General features: G+C 46.5%; 1 protein-coding gene across 2 annotated transcripts; it reads left to right on the top strand.

Annotated features, from left to right (window-relative positions):
* Positions 1-7168: 7168 nt before the first annotated feature.
* Positions 7169-19743, top strand: INSIG1 (insulin induced gene 1). 2 transcript variants are annotated; one of them, XM_033195131.1, is made up of 6 exons: positions 7169-7372; positions 7670-8108; positions 11035-11159; positions 11635-11801; positions 12130-12229; positions 17733-19743. In XM_033195131.1, the coding sequence occupies exons 2-6, from the start codon at positions 7697-7699 to the stop codon at positions 17760-17762; spliced, it is 834 nt and encodes a 277-aa protein (XP_033051022.1). In that variant the 5' UTR covers positions 7169-7372; positions 7670-7696; the 3' UTR covers positions 17763-19743. The 2 variants fall into 2 exon arrangements, with proteins under 2 accessions (XP_033051022.1, XP_033051023.1); XM_033195132.1 differs by having other exon boundaries at positions 7169-7440.
* The last annotated feature ends 511 nt before the right edge of the window (positions 19744-20254 follow it).

Below are 20254 nucleotides of genomic sequence, written 5' to 3'. Positions count from 1 at the left end.
CTCATCTTGGCTCATTATATCTCCAAAGACTTGACTTCCAAATAAGGTCACATTCTGAGGTTCCTGGAAGGACATGAATTTGGGGGGGACACCACTCCACCCAGTGCACCCCCTCTGCCACTGCTATCTGCCTTCCTCACTCCCCAGGGACTCAGACACCTGACACACAGTCTGTCTCCATACCTCAAACCTGTCATTGGGCTGAGGACCTCGTCCCACCCAAGCATGACTCATCCAAGGCCTGGCCTCTGGGCTCCCTGACCTCCTTGGCCCTGGTGACTCACTCCACACCACTCCAGCACCACTTATCATGGGCACTGCCACCCTCTGCAATGGCTCTCCCCTGACGCCATGCACCCACACAGCCTCCTCCTGCCCAGGCTCTCGCCTCCAGATCACCCAACCAGTAATGAATCTGTGGGAGCTTAGGTTATATCAATCACTGAATATCGCTGCCCTTGTGGGGCCAACATCCAGTGTTCACACAAGGGGAGCCTCTACACACTGGCCTTTCCCTCTGTGGGGCCGTCTTCCTCCCAGCATACTCCTTTCACCTCCATTTCCCGTCTCAGGTTCCACGACGCCACCAGCCGCCTGCCACTAACCTGCACTCAACGGCTCCATTGTCCCTCCTTGGCACCACCAGGAAAAACCCACTTCTAGATGCCCCTCGAATGCTCTGCCATTGCTACCCAGCCTGGAGAGCCATAGAGAGAACTACCATGCCACCCTGCCGACCAGACCCTGTGAAGTCACCGTCACAAACCTCCACCAGGCACTCCACACTGAAGGGTGCACACTCCCAGTTTCCAATCGCTCCTGTCTCTCTCTTAACTCAGGAGCTCTCTTCCTTCTTCAGAAATAACAGAAACCCCCGAGGGGAAGGCCCTGCACCCACCCCACCTCACCCACCCATCTCTTCCCACCTACTTCCTCAGTAGAGGGAATGCCTGCCTGGGAATCCCCACTGAGGCTCTGGTCCGAGACACCAATATACTCCTCCAGTCTACTCCTCAGGGACCTCATCCTCCACTGCCTGCTCTTGCTCCCTCTTCTTCAAGCTTTCTTTCTTTTCTTTTTCTTTCTTTCTTTTTTTTTTTTTTTTTTGAGACAGAGTCTTACTCTTGTTACCCAGGCTGGAGTGCAATGACGCGATCTTGGCTCACTGCAACCTCCGCCTCCTGGGTTCAAGTGATTCTCCTGCCTCAGCCTCCCAAGTAGCTGGTATTACAGGCATGTGCCACCACACCTGGCTAATTTTTGTATTTTTAGTAGAGACGGGGTTTTGCCATGTTGGTCGGGCTGGTCTCAAACTCCTGACCTCGTGATCTGCCCACCTCAGCTTCCCAAAGTGCTGGGATTGCAGGCATGAGCCACTGTGCCCTGCCCCTCTTCAGTCTTTCTACTGGATCCATCAGCTTTTGTATTTGTTCACATCTCTCTCATTTTTAAAACAAAACAGGCTGGGAGGCCAAGGCAGGCAGATCACCTGAGGTCAGGAGTTCAAGACCAGCCTGGCCAACATGGTGAAACCCCATCTCTACAAAAATATAAAACTTAACCTGGCGTGGTGGCAGGTGCCTGTAATCCCTAGTGGGAGGCTAAGGAGGGAGAATCGCTTGAACCCAGGAGGTGGAGGTTGCAGTGAGCCAAGATCGCACCACTGCACTCCAGCCTGGGTGACAGAGAGAGACTCTGTCTCAAAATAAATAAATAAATAAACAAACAAACTAAACTCCTTCCCCATCACTGTCTCCTCCAGCTTCCATCATCTCTCCCCTCCTTCTCACAGCCAGACTCCTTCCAGAGGGATCTCCACTAGCAGCCTCATTTTCCTTGTCTCCTTATCTCATGGAAGTCCAGCTTCCCCCGTGACTCAGGCCACTCTCACCAAGCTTCCTGTTGACTACACCATAGGACACCCGGACATGACTGGGTCTCTGTCTTGCATGCCATGGCTGCCACTTTCTCCTTTCCAGAACATCCCTCCCTGGATTTCTTGGCCACACACTTTCTTCCTATCTTATTGGACCTTCTGCCAGTGCCCCTGGCAGCCCCTTTCCTCTGCTCCAGCCTCAGGGCTGTACGAGGCATGCTGACTTCTCATCCTACACAGTCTGCCTTGGCCCATCCTCCACTCCAATGCAGAGTCACCATCTGCATTGGTCTCTGCGATGGACTCACCAACAGCTCTTCACATTGGAGGGTCGTCTCTCTGCCAATCATAACTCTTCTACTCCCCTTTCCAGTGATCAATATAGGCATGGACAGTCTGACCAACTTGACTTGCAGAAGCAGCTCTGGTCTCTTCTTACCACTTGGAGCTCTGACGATGAGCCCACTTTTGACTGTGGAATCTGGCTGTCCCATCAGCCGCCATGAGGGGCTGAGTATAGTCATGTGTCGCGTAACATCAAGCATACATTCTGAGAAATGCGTTGTTAGGCGATTTTGTCATGCAGACACCATGGAGTGCATTTACGTAAATCTAGATAGTAGAGCCCACTACACACCTAGCCTGGAGGGCATTCCTATTACACCTGTGCAGCATGTGACTGTACTGCATACTGTAGGCAAGTGGAACACAATGGTAAGGATGTGTGCACCTAAACATATCTAAACACAGAAGAGATACAATAAACATATGGTATTATATGGGGCCACCATCATATATGCAGCCTATCATTGATGGAAATGCCATTGTGCGGTGTATGACTGTACTAGAATCAGGAAAACTGAAAGAGTTAATGAAGGAGGAATAAATTGGGCGCAATAAGAGACAGAAGATAGAGAGCTACCAGATGCATTTCTTTTCTTTCTTTTCCCTCAAAGGACTGTTCTTGCAAGGCATGATGGGTCTCCACAGCCTGTATGGAAGGTACCCTGTGTAACTAACAATCAGGTGTCACACAACAGCCAAGGCCAGCTAAGTGAGGTGACCCTCACCATAGCTTCTCCTCCACTGCTTCACTCACCTCTTTCCCTCACTCTTCGGGAATTGCACTTTCATGGCAAGTAAGCTAAGACACCTCCCATCATAGACAAACACTATTCTGCTTTTGAAAATAATGATATACCACTTCACATCCACTGAGATGGCTAGAATCAAAAAATCAGGGAATAACAAGTGTTGGTGAGGATGTGGAGAAATCAGAACCCTCATACCCTACTGATAGAGGTTTAAAATCATGCCGCTGCTTCGGAAAAAGAGTCCAGCCATTCCTCAAATGATTAAACATAGAGTTACCATGTGACCAGGCAATTGAACTCCTAGTAATTCCACCTAAGAGAAATGAAGAGCTACATCCACATGGAGCTTGTACACATTTATAGCAACATCATTCATAATAGCCGAAAAGTGAGAACAACCCAAATGTCTGTCAGTTGGTGAACAGATAATCAAAATGTGGCCTATTCATACAATGGAACATTATTCAGCCATAAAAAGGGATGAAAGGCTGACATATGCTATGACATGGCTGAACCTTGAAAACATTATGTCGACAAAGCCAGTCACAGAAGATCACACATTATATGTTTGTTTTTTATTATTCTTTAAGTTCTAGGGTACATGTGCACAACGTGCAGTTTTGTTACATATGTACACCTGTGCCATGTTGGTGTGCTGCACCCACCAACTCGTCAGCACCCATCAACACGTCATTTACATCAGGTATAACTCCCAATGCCATCCCTCCCCCCTCCCCCCTCCCCATAATAGGCCCCGGTGTGTGATGTTCCCCTTCCCGAGTCCAAGTGACCTCATTGTTCAATTCCCACCCATGAGTGAGAACACGAGGTGTTTGGTTTTCTGTTCCTGGGATAGTTTGCTGAGAATGATGGTTTCCACCTGCATCCATGTCCCTACAAAGGACACGAACTCATCCTTTTTTTATGGCTGCATAGTATTCCATGGTGGATATGATCACACATTATACGATTCTATTCATATGAAAGTCCAGAACAGGAAATCCACAGAGACAGGAAGTAGATCAGTGGTTGCCGAGGGCTGGGGGTGGAAGTCAGGGGGTAAGGAGGCAATAACTAAAGCATATGAAGGTCTTTTCTGGAATGATGAAAATGCTCTAAAATGGCCTGTGGTGATAGTTGCACCACTCTGTGAATAAAGGAGAAACCACTGAATTAACAGTTTAAATGGGTGAATTGCACAATATATGAATTCGCTCTCACTAAAGCTGTTAAAAAATGGCATAGTCTATATTGATTGCCTTTGAAAAAATGTTCATAATCACTTAAGAACTGGTTCCACTAATATGAAGTTGATCCTATTTGTGTTTTTTTAAACAGACACATTTATGCATAGAAAAAATATTCGGAAATACATACCCCAAAACGTTAACTGTGGTTATCTCTAGTTGGTAGGATTATAGATGATTTCTTTAAAATATTATTTTTCCATAATGTTTTACAATGAGTATGTGATGCTTTTATACAAAAAAATATATATTTGGGAATCTACCTTGAGAATATTTCTTATGAATGGTTATTAATGTTATAATAAAAAGAACAGCAAGAACGGACTAAAGGCAAGATTGCTCACCACGTGACACCTCCCAGTCTTTAGGCCTTTATGAATGCATGATCCGAAAGAGCAACAGCCATCCTGTGCTCCCTTCCGCCAGCCCCTTCAATACTCTGAGGGTTACTTAGTGATCTGAGAAGGCACAGCGAGGTGTTTAGCTCAACAAGTCAGTTCCCCTAGAGTAAGGCCACATCTGTGAAGATTACTGTGTAGTGGGGCAATTAAGAACTAAATGGTGCCATCATGAGCAGATTTCCCTAAATGCTTAACTAAGAGTGGCGGACAGGGGCTGAAGAGAATGAACCCCATTATCTTCAACACACAGCCCACAATTTGCAGGGAAACAAAATCAACAGCTTTGCTCGAGGATAAGCAAATTTCAACCCCTGAAAATCTTGGAATGTGGTTACTGATGTGGAGGCTCGGTCTTCAAGGGGGGTATTCAAGGGGGTAAACTCAAACTCTCCCACTGTCTTTACTCCAGGCTGCATTCCTTCATGGGGCCAGACTCTATAGGCACCTGGGCAAACACACATTGAGAATGCAGTGACAATCTCTGCCTACGACTCAGAGGCCACGCTGACGGCCCTCAGCAGGAACCCCACGGGCTACCCTCCCACATACCCACAGGACATCTTGGTCACCGTACGTGCAACAGCCACAGAGCCACAGGGTGCCTCTATGACTCCAGGATCTTCCATGGTTCATAATATCCCAGTACAGATGAGAGGAGGGACAGAGTCAGAGAGGCTGGGTTGTATTAACACTGGTTTATTAGGCAGATAGGAAAAGAAGATGAAGTCAATAGTCTTTAACAAGCCAACTAGCTAAAGGCATAGATAGTCCCTTTCCATTCTGGAGACAACACAGAAATCTATTAATATTAAATATTGTCATGATGTATGCACCTGCCCACAGGGTTATTACGATAGAAATACCGGGGTAGTCTACAGGGCTAGGCAGAAATGACAGGAAAAAAAGCCAGAGAAATTGAAATACCTCTTGGACCCCAGAAGACACACGTACTGATTTCTGTGACGTCAGGAGCCCAGCGTAGAGCAGCTGGATAGGTCGCTAAGAGCTTTCATTTCTGCTTATCGGGTCTCACACACCTGGATAAACCAGTTATTGAAAGCTGACCTGCTAATGAGAAGCTTCTGGCACTTGCTGGTGTTTCCTAATTGAATGGGTGACTGGCCTGCCTCTTAGGGCTGGGGCTGCCGGGCGGATGCCTCTCCATGAGGTTAGCAGCTAGATTTCGATCATTGTGCGGGACCGGGAGCTCATAGTGGGGTCGGGGAGACACAGCACAGGTTTCTGAAGGGTTCCCTGCTCATTAGGCAGCACCCAATTTACAGATGGGTCATCCTTCAGCTCATCAGTTTCCCAGCGCATGACAGTGGGCAGCTTTTTTTTTTTCTTCCTATTACAAACAAGTCTTCGATGCGACTGCGGTGATCTACGGATGATCTACGTATCTGGGTGTGTGATCCTCAAGCACTTAATGCAAGGTGGAGTATAAACAATGGCCTTGGCCTTGGACCCAAACTGCAGTGTTCCCTGAAGTCCAACCTGCTTGGAGTCCTTGGGAATATGTACAATGGTTAACAGGGCTTGAGAGGAGTCAGCTGGGAGGGTGACAGCGAGACTCTGCCCTGCAGAGGGACCGCTGAGGACGGACCCCTGCAGGCCGTCCACGCCCACCACACGCGTCATCCTCAGGAAACGCAATCTGATGCTCAGAATTTCGCCCCTAAAGGGACTCAGGGCAGTCCCAGCTCAAGAAGACGTCTTTTTTTTACCCTTCTGGCTTAGAGCCACAACCCCAGGCTGAGGATGCCACATCAGCGGCGTTTCCTCGCCACGCTGCAGGCGTGACTCACGTTTCTAAGACTGCAGGGCCCCCGGGCCGAGCGAGTCTACTGAGAGAGAGCACAGCGTCCTCCCTTAGCCCCTGCTCATCTGCACGGAGCAAAGACGTTGCTTTCTCTGCTGTCAGCGCTTTATACGACTCGAATGTAGGCTCTGAGCGGGCACTGGCCCGCCCTTAGACGGCGACCCGAGGGGCAAATAGGATGGAGGGGCGATCCTTTGGGGATTGTGGTCTCGATTTTATCTGCTTCTGGGCTGTGCGGGTGGTTTGCTCTCCAGGCGTGAGCAAAGGCCACTACGGGCCCGAGGAAATGACCCACCGATGCAAGCCCACCATTGCTCTGAGCAGGGTCCGGCCCCGAGCCAGAGCCCGCGCCCCGCCGGGTAGGCCTGCGAGCTCAAGACCGGTCGCCTCCGGGTCAGGCGCGGGACATCAGGCGAGGGGAGCCAGGAGCCGGGAGGGGCGGCGCCGGGCCCGCAACCCCACCCTGTCCTCCCTCCGCCTCCTCCCGGCCAGACCGTTCCCTCCCAGGCCCCAACCCCGCGGCCGTCCCCTCGCAGCCCGCTCGTCCCGCTCGGGCCCGCGTGCCCCGCAGCCGCCACGCGCCCCGCCGTCCGTGCCGCTGCTCCCGCCCGAGCGCGCGCGGGCCGGCGGTGGCGTGTGCGCACGTCATATGGGCCGCCCGCCTCCCATTGGTTGTCGCCGCCTCACCAGACCGCTTGTGGACGGGCGCGCGGGCGGGGCGGGGCGAGCTCAGGCCACGCCCATAGGCGGTGCGCGCGGGCGGTGGGTAGGCCGGGCAGGGTCACGTGATGCGGGCCCCGCGGCCCGCCATATAAGCCCGCGTGCCCGCCAGGCGCCGCGGCCGCACTTGGGGCCGTCCCGGGCCGCGACTCCTCCTTCCCCGCAGCCCCGCCTCCGCTCGCAAAACCCGAGGGCGGGCGCCTCTCGGCCAGGTACGCGGCGGGCTGGGGCAGGGGTCGCGGGCGGGGTTTGGTCGCGCTGCAGCCGGTCCTCCCCGGAGGTAGGCGGGCGCGGGCCCCGTTGGGTCTCTGGGACGCTGGTCCCGCTGGGGCTGGGGGGTGCTACTCGCTGTGAGCGCGGGTCCGGTCCGCGGCTGGCCCTGGGCGAGTGCACGGGGTTCTAACCTGGGGGGGGCGGCGCTGCCGCCTGGCCCGGGTGCCGGGGTTCGCGTCCCGCGGGGCCTTCCTCGCTCTTTGTTCTGAGTGAACTTGATGACCCCCTTCTTCCAGGAAGCGCCTCTCGGACGCGGGTGACCGATGCCCAGATTGCACGACCACTTCTGGAGTTGCTCCTGTGCGCACAGCGCGAGGCGCCGAGGCCCCCCGCGAGCCAGCGCCGCGGGGCTGGCAGCCAAGGTTGGGGAGATGATTAGCGCTTCCGTGTCCGGGCCCTCCCTGCTTGCGGCCCATGGTGTCCCGGACGCTGACCCCGCGCCCGGGGACCGCAGTGCTTCGCTGAGCGGTCCCGAGCCCGGCGGCCCCTACCCTAACACCTGGCATCATCGCCTGGTGCAGAGGAGCCTCGTGCTCTTCTCGGTGGGGGTGGTCCTAGCCCTGGTGCTCAACCTGCTGCAGATCCAGAGGAATGTCACTCTCTTCCCCGAGGAGGTGATCGCTACCATCTTTTCCTCCGCCTGGTGGGTCCCTCCCTGCTGCGGGACAGCAGCTGGTGAGTACCGCCCCCCCCCCCCCCCCCCCCCGCGGTTCTTCTGGAAGTAAAAAGGGTGTCTTTTCGGTTGAAAGTACTTTTCAGCCTATTGAGAAACATGCATTTGAAACTGCAACTGTCCACAGATTGAAGGTGTGCATCTCCAGTTTGGAAATTTAGAGAAATGAAGGAGGGGTAGAGAGGACCTGGCACCCCCCAGGGCGGGTTCGGGCCACAGCTCTCTGAAGTTTGAGGAAGCACGGTGATGGAGATGAGGCAGGGAGATAATTGGCTGTTAAAGCAGGTGCTGTGCCAAGCTGACTGAGGGCGCTTCCCTCCTGGCGTCCGGGTACAGCCCCAGCTGTCATCCCGCGCCAGCTGCCCCGGATTGGCCGCCTGGGGAACTGGTGAGCAGCGGGACTGAAAGGCCATTGGTCGCAGCAGCAAACATGCTACCCTGCTGGATAACTGAAAACAAACCCGTCACATGTGTTCAGGAGGCGGTTGCCAGGGGAGCAACTTCTCAGTACTTCCTTTTGCCGGGTCGCTGAGTAAACCGTGGTCTGAAGCCAAAACGTTTACTCCCTGAACTGTTAGAGCTCTGTAGATTACGTTCTTAAGGAAAAGAGTTTTCCTTAAGGGGTTCCCTTATGGCGTTTAGATTTTCGTACACCCAAGCGGTAGCATAGATGCTGTACAGTGTAACACTAGGTCAGTCTGAACTGTGGACAGAGGGACTGCTGAGTGTCTTTACTAGAATTTCTTGGCTATCTTTGAACCGCTTTTATAGAAATGTTGAGTTGATCTTGGCCCAGCAGATCACTTACTGCTGCTGTAGTCACACAGCATTTGTTTATTTAACGAGGTTTTGTCAGGTGCTTTCTACAACCTCAACTCTACAAGCTGTTGAAATGTTAATCCAAAAGTGAGCACCACAAGCCCCTATCCATAAGCAGCTTACAGTCTGGTGGGGAAAACAAATGAGTAAGGACTCCAGTGCAGTGCAGGGAGCATCCTGTTTCTTTGTGGCTGACATTTGTCAGCTGACTGCTGACCATAGGCTTCAGATGCTTTGCTGTGTTCATTCCTTACAGCAATACCATGTGTAGCTTCATTTATAGATGTGGAAACTGAATCACAGGTGAAGTCACATCCAAGCGTGTGCAGGTAGAAAGGGGCCAAGCCATCCTTGCTAACTGCTCCTGCTGCCTCTGTAGGTGTGTCTCCTGCACTGTGGAAACACATTGCCTCAGTTGACTCACTGAAAACAGCAAGCAGCAGAGTTTTGTAACAGATTAACAGAGGGCTGTGTGTTCAAGAACTAGGACATATGTCTGTAATTATTAAGTAGTGGGTAGAATGTTTTCATCTTTGTTCTCGCAGGGAGGGGATCCTCTTTTGTTTTTTGAAACACTTTAAGTATGTGGCTGTACTAATTGAAAAATTTTTGAGACATATATCTAGATTTAAAATTCCATGTTTCATATACATTTGGCAGAATAGTTTCTTTCCTTTAACCAAAAACTTGATCTTAGAAATGAAATAGTTTCGCCTTCAGTATTTGTAATTGAACCCTCAAGGGTTTCCAGGAGTATCTGGACAATTTCTCATCCTCTCAGACTCTACCTTTTCTTTTTAAACCATCAGCCAAGAGCCTAAGTAAAATATCATAGTCTGTTTTTTACCTATTTAGTTTTTAACCTTAAAAGGTAAGATGAAGCTATAGTGAAGTAAAGTTAATTTGGCGGGGGGTCTGTTTTTCAAAAGTCCGAACTCAGAACATGATTAAGTATAATAAATTGAAAACTGAACATTTTTTTTCTGAATGTTTGATGAAAACTGTGTTTTCTGTGTCTCAGTTGAACCTCAAATGTGTATTTCTTTCATACGAGACCAAGGTGAAACAATTGCAGGGTTCTCAAGAGCCCTGGGACCCAGCGACCCTTGTGTCCCAACATCCAACCCCGCAGGCCAGCACCCCACTCCCCCCCACAGACATTCATTCCTGCCTTCATTTTTGCCATTTTACTTCTCTTTTGGAATGCCATTCCTTCCCACCGGTCCAAAATCCGAGTTTGTGTCTATAAAGAATAACGATTCTGGACCACAGTGATCTCTTCTTTCTCTGTGTCCCAGTTACATAATCCTTATAATTTCATACAGGAGAAAACAAACATGCAGAGCCAGGTCCCGCCAGGGCAAGCTGGGGTTGGAGGCTGAGCTTCCTCTTCTTGGTCTGGTATTCTTACCACAGCTTGAGGCGTGACCGTGCAGGAACCAGATGGAGAATAAGAGAAGCCCGTGTGGGACTCTCTCGCCCCGTACTTGCCCACGGTCATGTGTGCACAGTGCTCTGTGCTCAGTACAGTACATGCTAGAACCCCCGAAAATCAACTTCAGGGCCACCCTAGGAGCATGTGACCCAGACTGTCAAAGTCACATCAGCAAATATGTATCTCATCACGTGCCCAATCCCAGTGCTGGGTGGTGGCAGGAGTGTCAGAGCTATGATGTGACAGGGTGTGGACAGATGCTAACCTTTTTATTGTAAGATCGAAATCACACTGGATGAAAAGATAAGGTGAACTACATAGTCATTTAAGTTCTGTGTACTTTAGGCAAATGTGGATATTAAATATAAGATTACATATTGCTCATATGAATATGAATAATCCCTGCTTGATTCCTTTCTGTGTTTACTGAGACATGTTCAACTGCACTAAATAATAGTGATTTTTAAAAAACTTTTCTAAACAGTACCATTTTGTGGGAGTGGTACTCAAAGAGAACAAGAATATAAAATCACTCGTAACTGTTATGTTATAGCTGATAATTTTTTCTAGGAAAAGGACTGGTTTGAGTAATGTCTTATGTTACTAATGACCACACTGAAGTTGTGGAACTTGAATCTGCTGTATTCTAACATTGTCATCTTTTTTTAAAACAGCTGTTGTTGGCCTGCTGTACCCCTGTATCGACAGTCACCTCGGAGAACCTCACAAATTTAAGAGAGAGTGGGCCAGTGTCATGCGCTGCATAGCAGTTTTTGTTGGCATTAACCATGCCAGTGCTGTATCCTTAATTTTCTGTGCTATGTCCAGAGTATCTGCTTAGGTTATACATTGAAGCGTTTTGTTTTGTTATATACTCAAATGACTCCATGTCATAATAGAAACATGATGATGGTACCTTCCCATTTCAAATTACTAAAAAGAGAAAGAAGAATGGGGCTGTCAGTGACTTCATAGTAAAATATATTGTTTTATGGTCAAAATGCTAGTGGCATTTTATATATAGCTTTCAGCAAGTTTATTCTTCTGGTTAAGCTTTTGAGTCAATGATGCCAGGGAGATTTCAGGTGATCTTGGTGATTACTGTGGCCTATATCCAACAAACCCTTTCTTTAGCTCATTATGCAGTTTTTATAGGCAGTGAATTATTTGTGGTACAATAATAAAATACCCATGTTTTTGACCCTTGTGGTTTTCTTTGTGTTTTTGATCTTATTAAGAATCAGCAGACTTTTCCTTAACTTTTACATCACCAGAAATTGGATTTTGCCAATAACGTCCAACTGTCCTTGACTTTAGCAGCCCTGTCTTTGGGGCTTTGGTGGACATTTGATCGTTCCAGAAGCGGCCTTGGGCTGGGGATCACCATAGCTTTTCTAGCTACGCTGATCACGCAGTTTCTCGTGTATAATGGTGTCTATCAGTAAGTATGTGTTTTCAAATATTGGCTTTGGAAAGCTTACTTAACTTTCATTAAAACATCCACAAAGCTTAGATTTTTCATATTTTATTTGGTTTTTATATAGAATGATCTAGATTTAGGTACAAAATTCTAAAAAACGTTGCTATCCATAACTTAATGCAAAGGAAAACCAAGTAGTAGCAGTTACAACCAAACATTCAAATATGAACGTTTTGTAGCATTTCATGGTTGATATGCATTCTGTGTATCCCCACTACAGAGAATCTTTGATGCAGAATTGAGCCAGGTGAAACTGGCTGCTAAGGCATGGTTTCTTTTCTTGCTCCAGGTATACATCCCCAGATTTCCTCTATATTCGTTCTTGGCTCCCTTGTATATTTTTCTCAGGAGGCGTCACAGTGGGGAACATAGGACGACAGTTAGCTATGGTGAGTGAAATGATCATATTATATTATCTTCTAAAACTTGCATCTCTTTACCTTGATAGAATTACTTTACATGATACATTCAATTTTGTGTTTATATGTTCTGGTTCAGACTTGAGTGACAATTACTGAGAAAAGGTTGTATTTAAAAAAATAGGTAATGATGCCCAGGTAATTCTTTGCTAAATTATAAAGATTTGTAGATTCATAAATTCATATTTGATTTAGAAAGGAACTAGAGCCCTCGCACTGCCCCCTTTGAATTGCAGATGTGGTTGGTGTTCTGAATTCTTGAAATTTCTGTAGTAAGCAGTAAAGAAAGTGACTGATGTGTAAGTGTCCCCTCCTCCTTCATCATCGGAAGCAGATCTGGATGACATCGTGCAGTGATACTTTGCTCCCTGAGCATCAGTCCACCAGTGTTGCTTTTCACAAAATCAGAGTGGATGCAGATGATGCTGGCCTCTTAGTCCACAGTCAAGCAAATCAAGCCTGAGGCTGCAGAGTCTATCTCGGGCCAGGGCAGGGCCTGGTGTGGGCGGGTAAGGGGACAGCCTGGTTCAGACAGGCAGCACCCTCCTGTGGGGCAGGTGGCTCTGGGCATGGAGAAGTGGTGATGAGAGCACCGCTGCACGTGGCCGGGTCACCATGTAGACGGACTGTCCTGCCTGAACGTTACACCTGTTCTTACTGCAGGAGAAAGCAGCTCTACCCCACAGAGCTTCTCTCACAGCCCCCTGAAGGAGATGGAAAGGTAGATGAACTCCAGGATGGCTTTAGCAGTTCTTAATTAGTTAAAAATTGGCATCTTAGCACTTTAGTTTAAAAAAATAGAGGTGAACTTTTAAATGTTATTTTGAGTTGACTTTGGCGGGCTAAAGTAAAGTGAATTAAAAAAAAAAAATCCTAGGGCTGTTGCTCTCAGAGATAAGCTCTGGGACTTTCTCGGAAGACTTATCTGGGCACCTCATGCTATTTTTAAAACAGTACATTTGTTTTTGCCAGCTGATACCTCTGTGAGGAGTTGAATTTGAAGGCCACTTGGCTGTTTCACAAAAGCAGAGGTAATTACAAGTAGAATTTGCAGTGTTCCACTGGTTACTGAGTCCGTGCTGCCAAATTTCTCGTGATGGAGAAGAAAGGACTTTGCTTTCTTCTTTTTTTTTTTTTTTTTTTTTTGAGACAGAGCTCACTGTGTCACCCAGGCTGGAGTGCAGTGGTGCCATCATAGCTCACTATAACCTTGAACTCCTGGGCTCAAGCAATCCTCCTGCTTCAGCCTCCTGAGTAGCTGGGATTACAGGCACATGCCACCTTGCCCGGCTAACTTTTTTATTTTTTGTGGAGATGTTATCTCCCTGTGTTGTGCAGGCCGGGCTTGAACTTGTGGGCTCAAGCGATCCTCCCACCTTAGCCTCCCAAAGCACTGGGATTTCAGGCGTGAGCCTGGCCTTGTTTTTTTTAATATTAAAAATCTGGTCGGATGGTCCCACAGGAAAATAGTACTTTGTTTTCATGCATTCACCATCATTCCCGTTACAGTCTTCAAACGAGCGCTAGACAGCTCCATCTCTGCTTTCTTGCTTTGAGATTTTTGTTCCGGGACTCTTTGGGAGAGAATTCCTAAGAAGATTTTTAGAATACAATTGTCCTCAACCGGATTGACTAATTATACATTATAACTGAAACTCGAATAACATTTAAAGAGTTAATTATTTCTGTACGATAGGTTGACGCTGTTATATGTCAAGGCTTTTTAAATCAGTTTTAAGAAATAAGCATTATTTTGGTGGAGGTAGAAATTTCACAACATTCATAAGTTCTAAACATCTAGAAATGGTTGGAGGAAACATTTTCAGTTTTGAAGATAGTTTCATTAAGTAATTCCTGCTGTGCTCCTTTGATCCTTACAGAAAAAAATGTTAAAGATAACTCAAAATAGGATAGTTGACATAATTATAATTCTCCTTATTTCAGCTTTCTCTTCATCCTTTTTATTCTTTAAACTTGAGGGAAAATGTTTGGATGTTCTTTTGTATCTTAAAACTGGAGGAGAGAGATCACCGCCTTAATCCCCTTCCCTACTGGGCTATCACATGAAACTAACCTCTCAGGTTCTAAGTCTAACCCCGCCTACCACCATTTTTATTCATAAAAACTTAAATCCTTACCTCTGGATCCCAACTGTTATTCTTTTTTCTCTTCAAAATTTGCAAACTCATTTCCATCCGTCAAACCCTGGAAATGGCCCAGGGGCTTCACAGTACAGTCCCCTCCCTCCTGCTGCGGCTGTTCCTCAGTCTGGGCCCCTTGACCGTCACATTCGCAGTGCGTGTTTTCTCCCAGGGCAGTCTTCCCCACATTCCACTGTTGTCATACTGTTTATTCACAAAATGGAAGTGTTTGGATGTTCTAGGGATAGTATCTAAGAGTTATTGGTTTAAGGTTGAAACTTACACCAAGTAAGACTTTGTGAAGGGAGGTGACGAGAGTGAAGTTGATGACAGTCTGAAGGTGAAGAGATTCCGAGGCTCAGTTCAGTACCAGGACCAGACCCGCCCAGATCCGGGGTCATTCGAGGTCTGTGTTTGGTGCTGATGGTTTTCCCTAGTGCACTTGACACCTTCTCCTTCTTAGCTGCCTCACTTCTCTTCAGATGCCTTTGTTCTAACTTGTGCTTCCCTCCCTTAGAAGGAAACATAGTTACTTGCAAGAATAACCATGCTGAAAAGTTACAAGTTGGCTTTGCTTCAAGTTATGTGGTCTCCTAGCTTTTTCTATGTGGTATTTCCGCCCTGCCCCCCCGGCACGTGCCATTGTCCTTTGTGTCCGAAAATACGGTAGAAACATTTGTTATCAGCCTGTTTCAGTTTTTTTGTTTATTTTTTTGCTTATTTTTATTTTTACTTTTTTTTTTTGAGACGAAATCTTGCTTTGTCACCCAGGCTGGAATGCAGTGGCACAATCTTGGCTTACTGCAACTCTGCCTCCCAGGTTCAAGCAGTTCTCCTCCCTCAGCCTCCCAGGTAGCTGGGATTACAGGCGCCCACCATCACACCTGGCTAATTTTTGTATTTTTAGTAGAGACGGGGTTTTTGCCGTGTTGGCCAGGCTGGTCTCGAACTCCTGACCTCAGGTGATCCACCTGCCTCAGCCTCCCAAAGTGCTGGGATTACAGGTGTGAGCCACTGCACCCGGCCCAGCCTGTATGTTTAAAAGAAAATGAGACTGTAACCATCATTTATAGAACTTGTTGCTGTTTGTAGCTTCAAGTCTTTTCTCAAGAGTAAGCTGCGAACTGCCAACAGCAATCAAGCCTGTCCTGCTTCCACTGCCCGGCCCCACTGGGACACCTGGAGGCAGAGTCCCGCCCACCTCAGTGTCAGCTTAGGATTTAATTTGCCGTTCCTGTTTTTGATTGACCCAATTCAGCTGCTAATGATAATAATACTATTATTGTTATTGAGGGTTTACATTTATTGGGCTCTTACTGCTGCACAGGAGACATTGTGCTAAACGTTTCCATTGTTAGCCAGTTTTGTCCTCTTAACACAACTCTTTGAAGTAGAAACTATTATTAGCCCATTTGTAAAAGGGGAAATTGCAGCTTAGGAAGATTAAACAACTTGGCCAGGTGGGTGGCAGAGTTGGAGCTGGCACCATGCTTCTCATTAGTATACCACATGCCCTTTCAACACATGGCTTGCACCTGCCTTCACCCTGGAAGTAGGTTTACAGCAGCCTGCGTTGGTGTCTGGGTTGAGAGGAGGATCCATATTGCCATTTACAGTGTGCCACCATTAGGCAACACTGCTGGAAGTCCCTGTGCCACGTGTCAGGTCCGCCCGGGCTGGCTGTCATTCATCTCTGGTGTCTTTGTGTTCTTACACTAATGCCAGGCCTCACTGTGGCCTCTGTCAACCAGGGATTCTAAGAGTCCACTTCCCCTTTATTTATTGGGGCATTAGTGAACAGGTGGTCAAATGTGATGACCAATTTTCTTTCCAAGTTGCTGCCGAAAGTTTGCTCTTTTGTTTTCTCACTGCAGTTTGTATAGCGTCCTCCCAGTGTTCATATATATATATATATATTTTTTTTTTTTTTTTTTTTTTTTTTTTTTTTTTTTTTTTTTGAGACGGAGTCTCGCTCTGTCGCCCAGGCTGGAGTGCAGTGGCCGGATCTCAGCTCACTGCAAGGTCTGCCTCCCGGGTTCACGCCATTCTCCTGCCTCAGCCTTCGAGTAGCTGGGACTACAGGCGCCCGCCACCTCGCCCGGCTAGTTTTTTCTATTTTTTAGTAGAGACGGGGTTTCACAGTGTTAGCCAGGATAGTCTCGATCTCCTGACCTCATGATCCGCCCGTCTCGGCCTCCCAAAGTGCTGGAATTACAGGCTTGAGCCACCGCGCCCGGCCCCAGTGTTCATATTTAACAATTGGCAACGCTTTCACATGATCAGTTCCTAAAAGCATGTATGTTTCCTAGAAGATCTTATTGTGTGTGTCCCCAGGGTAGTAACTGGCATACCTGGGTGACTCAACCCAGACTCGGGACTTTTTTACCTGTCTGTTTAGATGAGAGGATCTTGCGGTTTTCTGGATGAGTAATCTTCATTGCCGAAGGTGAGGAGCTCAGCTCCTTCCTCTTCAAGTGAATAGAGGGCAATTAAGTAACATGGGAAGGCACGATTCTGAGGGGAAAAAATTATGTATGGAGGTTTCTCTTTTGCCCTTTAGCAGAAGCTCTGTGGCCTCAGGAAAGTCATTTAATCTCTTTGGGTTTGCTGCTTCATCAGTGAAATACTGTTCTCTATTGAGAATTTACCCTGCGGTGCCTGGTCATAGTAGTAACTGTAGTGTCTACCTCTCTGAAGCTCTGTGAGGGTCAAATGAGGAAGAATATGTAGAAAGGATTTCCAAACTGTGAAGCTCTGCGTGAATTGAGGGTAGAGTTACTATTCAGTATTACAAAGCATGACCTATTTCCAATGTCTGTTTCAACAAACTGCTGGTAAGGTGGGTTATAACATGGGCATCAGATACTAATGAAGGTTTGTGGCAGAAACCTCCCTTCAGATAAAGGTTCAATCCCTTAAATTGCAGTTAGAACTTTCAGGAACCTACCATACCATAAGCATCACCATGCTTTGATAAAATCGGGTGTTTCCTTTATATAGATATGAATTTAGTTACACTTTCACCAATATCTTACACTTACATAATAGGCTTTATATAAGGACCTTAGCCCTTGAGGCAGAGAATTATCCTAATTTTGCAGGTGAGAGCTGTGGCTCACTGGGCTGGAGCCATGAAGACGGTGCAGGGGAGCTGGGAGAGCTGGCCTTAGGCTCTAGTTCTCTCCACATGTCCCACATCTCAAATCTTGTTTCTTCAGTCATATAAATTGTTAATCTTTCCCATGTTAGGACCTACTTAATTGGTAATTAAAATATTTATACATTTAGTGCTAATTTTCTCTTTCCTTTTTTTTCTTCCTTTCTACACACAGGGTGTTCCTGAAAAGCCCCATAGTGATTGAGTCTTCACAACCACCGATTCTGAGAGCAAGGAAGATTTTGGAAGAAAATCTGATTGTGGATTATGACAAAGATTATCTTTTTTCTTAATCTATTTAGATCAGGCTGACTGTACAAATGACTCCTGGAAAAAACTGTTCACCTAGTCTAGAATAGGGAGGTAGAGAATATGATGACTTACCCTGAAGTCTTCCCTTGACTGACCGCACTGGCGCCTGTCTGTGCCCTGCAGCATTCTGCCAAGGCTGCGTGGGTTCAGGCAGGTGGCAGTTTCCCAAGTATTAGATTTCATTCATGTGATTAAAACAAGTTGCCATATTTCAAAGCCTTGAACTAAGACTCAATTACCAACTATCAGTTTTGTATCAGTGCCCAAAGGAGGTAGGTTGATGGTGCTTAACAAACATGAAGTATGGTGTAATAGGAATAATATTTATCCAAAAGATTTTTTAAAATAGGGCTATGTTTAAAACAAAACAAAAAACAAAAAACAACAACAAGAAAAGCAGCAGTGATTATAGAGAGGTCACGCTCCAAGTGGAGTCGCGGCCACGCTTCATGGTCACGCTCGTTCATCCTGCAGTGGCGTGTTTACACGGTCACACGTGTGTGTAGCGCCAGCGGGTCAACTGTGCTTTTCATACCTGTGGAAGTTTGTGTAGACAATCTTACTGAGCAAAAGGCAATGAAAAGTCATGGTTCCCACACTGCGATATATTGGAATTTTCACCTCAGTTTATGAAGTTTATTTTGAAATGCATAATCATCTAAGAATGAATACCTGTCTGCCATGTATTTCAATCTTAGTGAGCGAAAATTGTTTCTTTGTTACTACAGAATAGAGATGACTGTTTTTTTCCACAGCCCTATGGAATTTGCAATCTGTGATTGCCTTGTAAAAAGGAGAGTGCGTATGTCACTACATTAAACGTGTGGTGTTTCTAAATAGTCAATGATATTGGGGAGCACAATGTATTCATTTAATGGCATAGACCATACCAGACCTAATTTGCAAGTATTGGGTCTTAAACTTCAAGTGCAATGTATATGAAAACCAATCTGAGCCTTGTATCTCTTAAATATTTATTTTTTTTAACGTGTGAGATGTTCGAGAGAAGTGTTCTCCATTCATTTCAGTGCTGCATGGAGGAAACTCGGCAATGATTTCTTTCAGTTGTGAAGTTCCTTTCGTGTCACACCCTCCACTGAACCCTCAACCTTCGAAATACTCCAGTTTTGTGGGTTTAGTCATTTTCACTTACAAATTTACCTTTTTGTATTTTGCAATTTACATGTGTTTGGTTTGTTTTAAATTCTGTGACAGTGGCTTGATTAAAAGACTCCTTTTAAATGGAAGCCAGCAGTCAGCAGAATGGAAGCTTAGAGGACCTTGCCTGTGAGCGCTCCTCTTTGTGTTTGGTTTTGTGTCTGTGATGATCTTTGCTGGGGTTTCTTGCTTTGTTTTGAGGGAAATGTCTTGGAGTAAATTTTAAGTTCCTGAAGCTAATTTGTTTTAGAGGAATTTTGTTTTTTAAAAAGATAGGATCATTCTGAACTTGGGAATGACCCCCTTATATATTTTCTGAAAATGAAAACAATTAGTCACATGAAAAAAAATTTCCAATGAAGATGTCAGCATTTTATGAAAAACCAGAAGTTATTAGATGAAAGCAGTGAGTGAATCTTTAAAACAGACTCGATCATGCACAAACATTAAGTCTTTCTCTCCGAAACCGGAAGTAAATCTGTATCTGTTAGAAATAATGTAGCCAAAAAAATGTAAATTGGAAGATTTTTTTGCCAATAGTTTATAGAAAATATATGAACCAAAGTGATTTGAGTTTGTAAAAATGTAAAATAGTATGAACAAAATTTGCACTATACCAGATTTGAACATCTAGTGAGATTCACATTCATACTAAGTTTTCAACATTGTGTTCTTTTTGCATTCATTTTTTACTTTTATTAAAGGTTCAAAACCAAGTGTTGTGTTTATGTTTGTTTGCTTTTTAAAAAACAGTTGGGGTGGTATTCTCTATGTAGGATGTTAGATATACGCAGGGCGTTGGTTCCAGGATACCCCACGTATGCGAAAATCTGCATACTCAAGTCTGGCACTTGGCGCTATGGAACCTGCGTACGCTAAAAGCCCTCCGTATACGTGGATTTCACATTCAGCAAATAAACCATGTTTGGTTGGAAAAGCTCCGTGTATAAGTGGACCCACAGGTTCAAACCCTGTGTTGTTTAAGGGTCAACAGTATGTGTTTTTCTTATGGTAGGAAGTTAAGCGCAGCACAAGCTGAATTGAACGTGCCACATTACCCCTCCTCACCACAGGCACCCGGTTTTCAGGCAGGAGGAGCAGGCGTGCCTGGCCTGCCACAGGGGCGAGCTCCCCTGCTGCCAGCCAGCGTGGCTGGAGTTACTTGCTCTCACAGGTTATCACGATGGGATGAGAACGGAAGAGATGCGTTGAGCACTTGGAACATTA

This window comes from Trachypithecus francoisi, unplaced genomic scaffold, assembly GCF_009764315.1.
Source record: "Trachypithecus francoisi isolate TF-2019V2 unplaced genomic scaffold, Tfra_2.0 Lachesis_group4, whole genome shotgun sequence".
In the NCBI taxonomy this organism is placed as follows: Eukaryota; Metazoa; Chordata; class Mammalia; order Primates; family Cercopithecidae; genus Trachypithecus; species Trachypithecus francoisi.
Note: the sequence above shows the minus strand (reverse complement) of the source record. Positions and strands in the feature narration are given on the sequence as shown.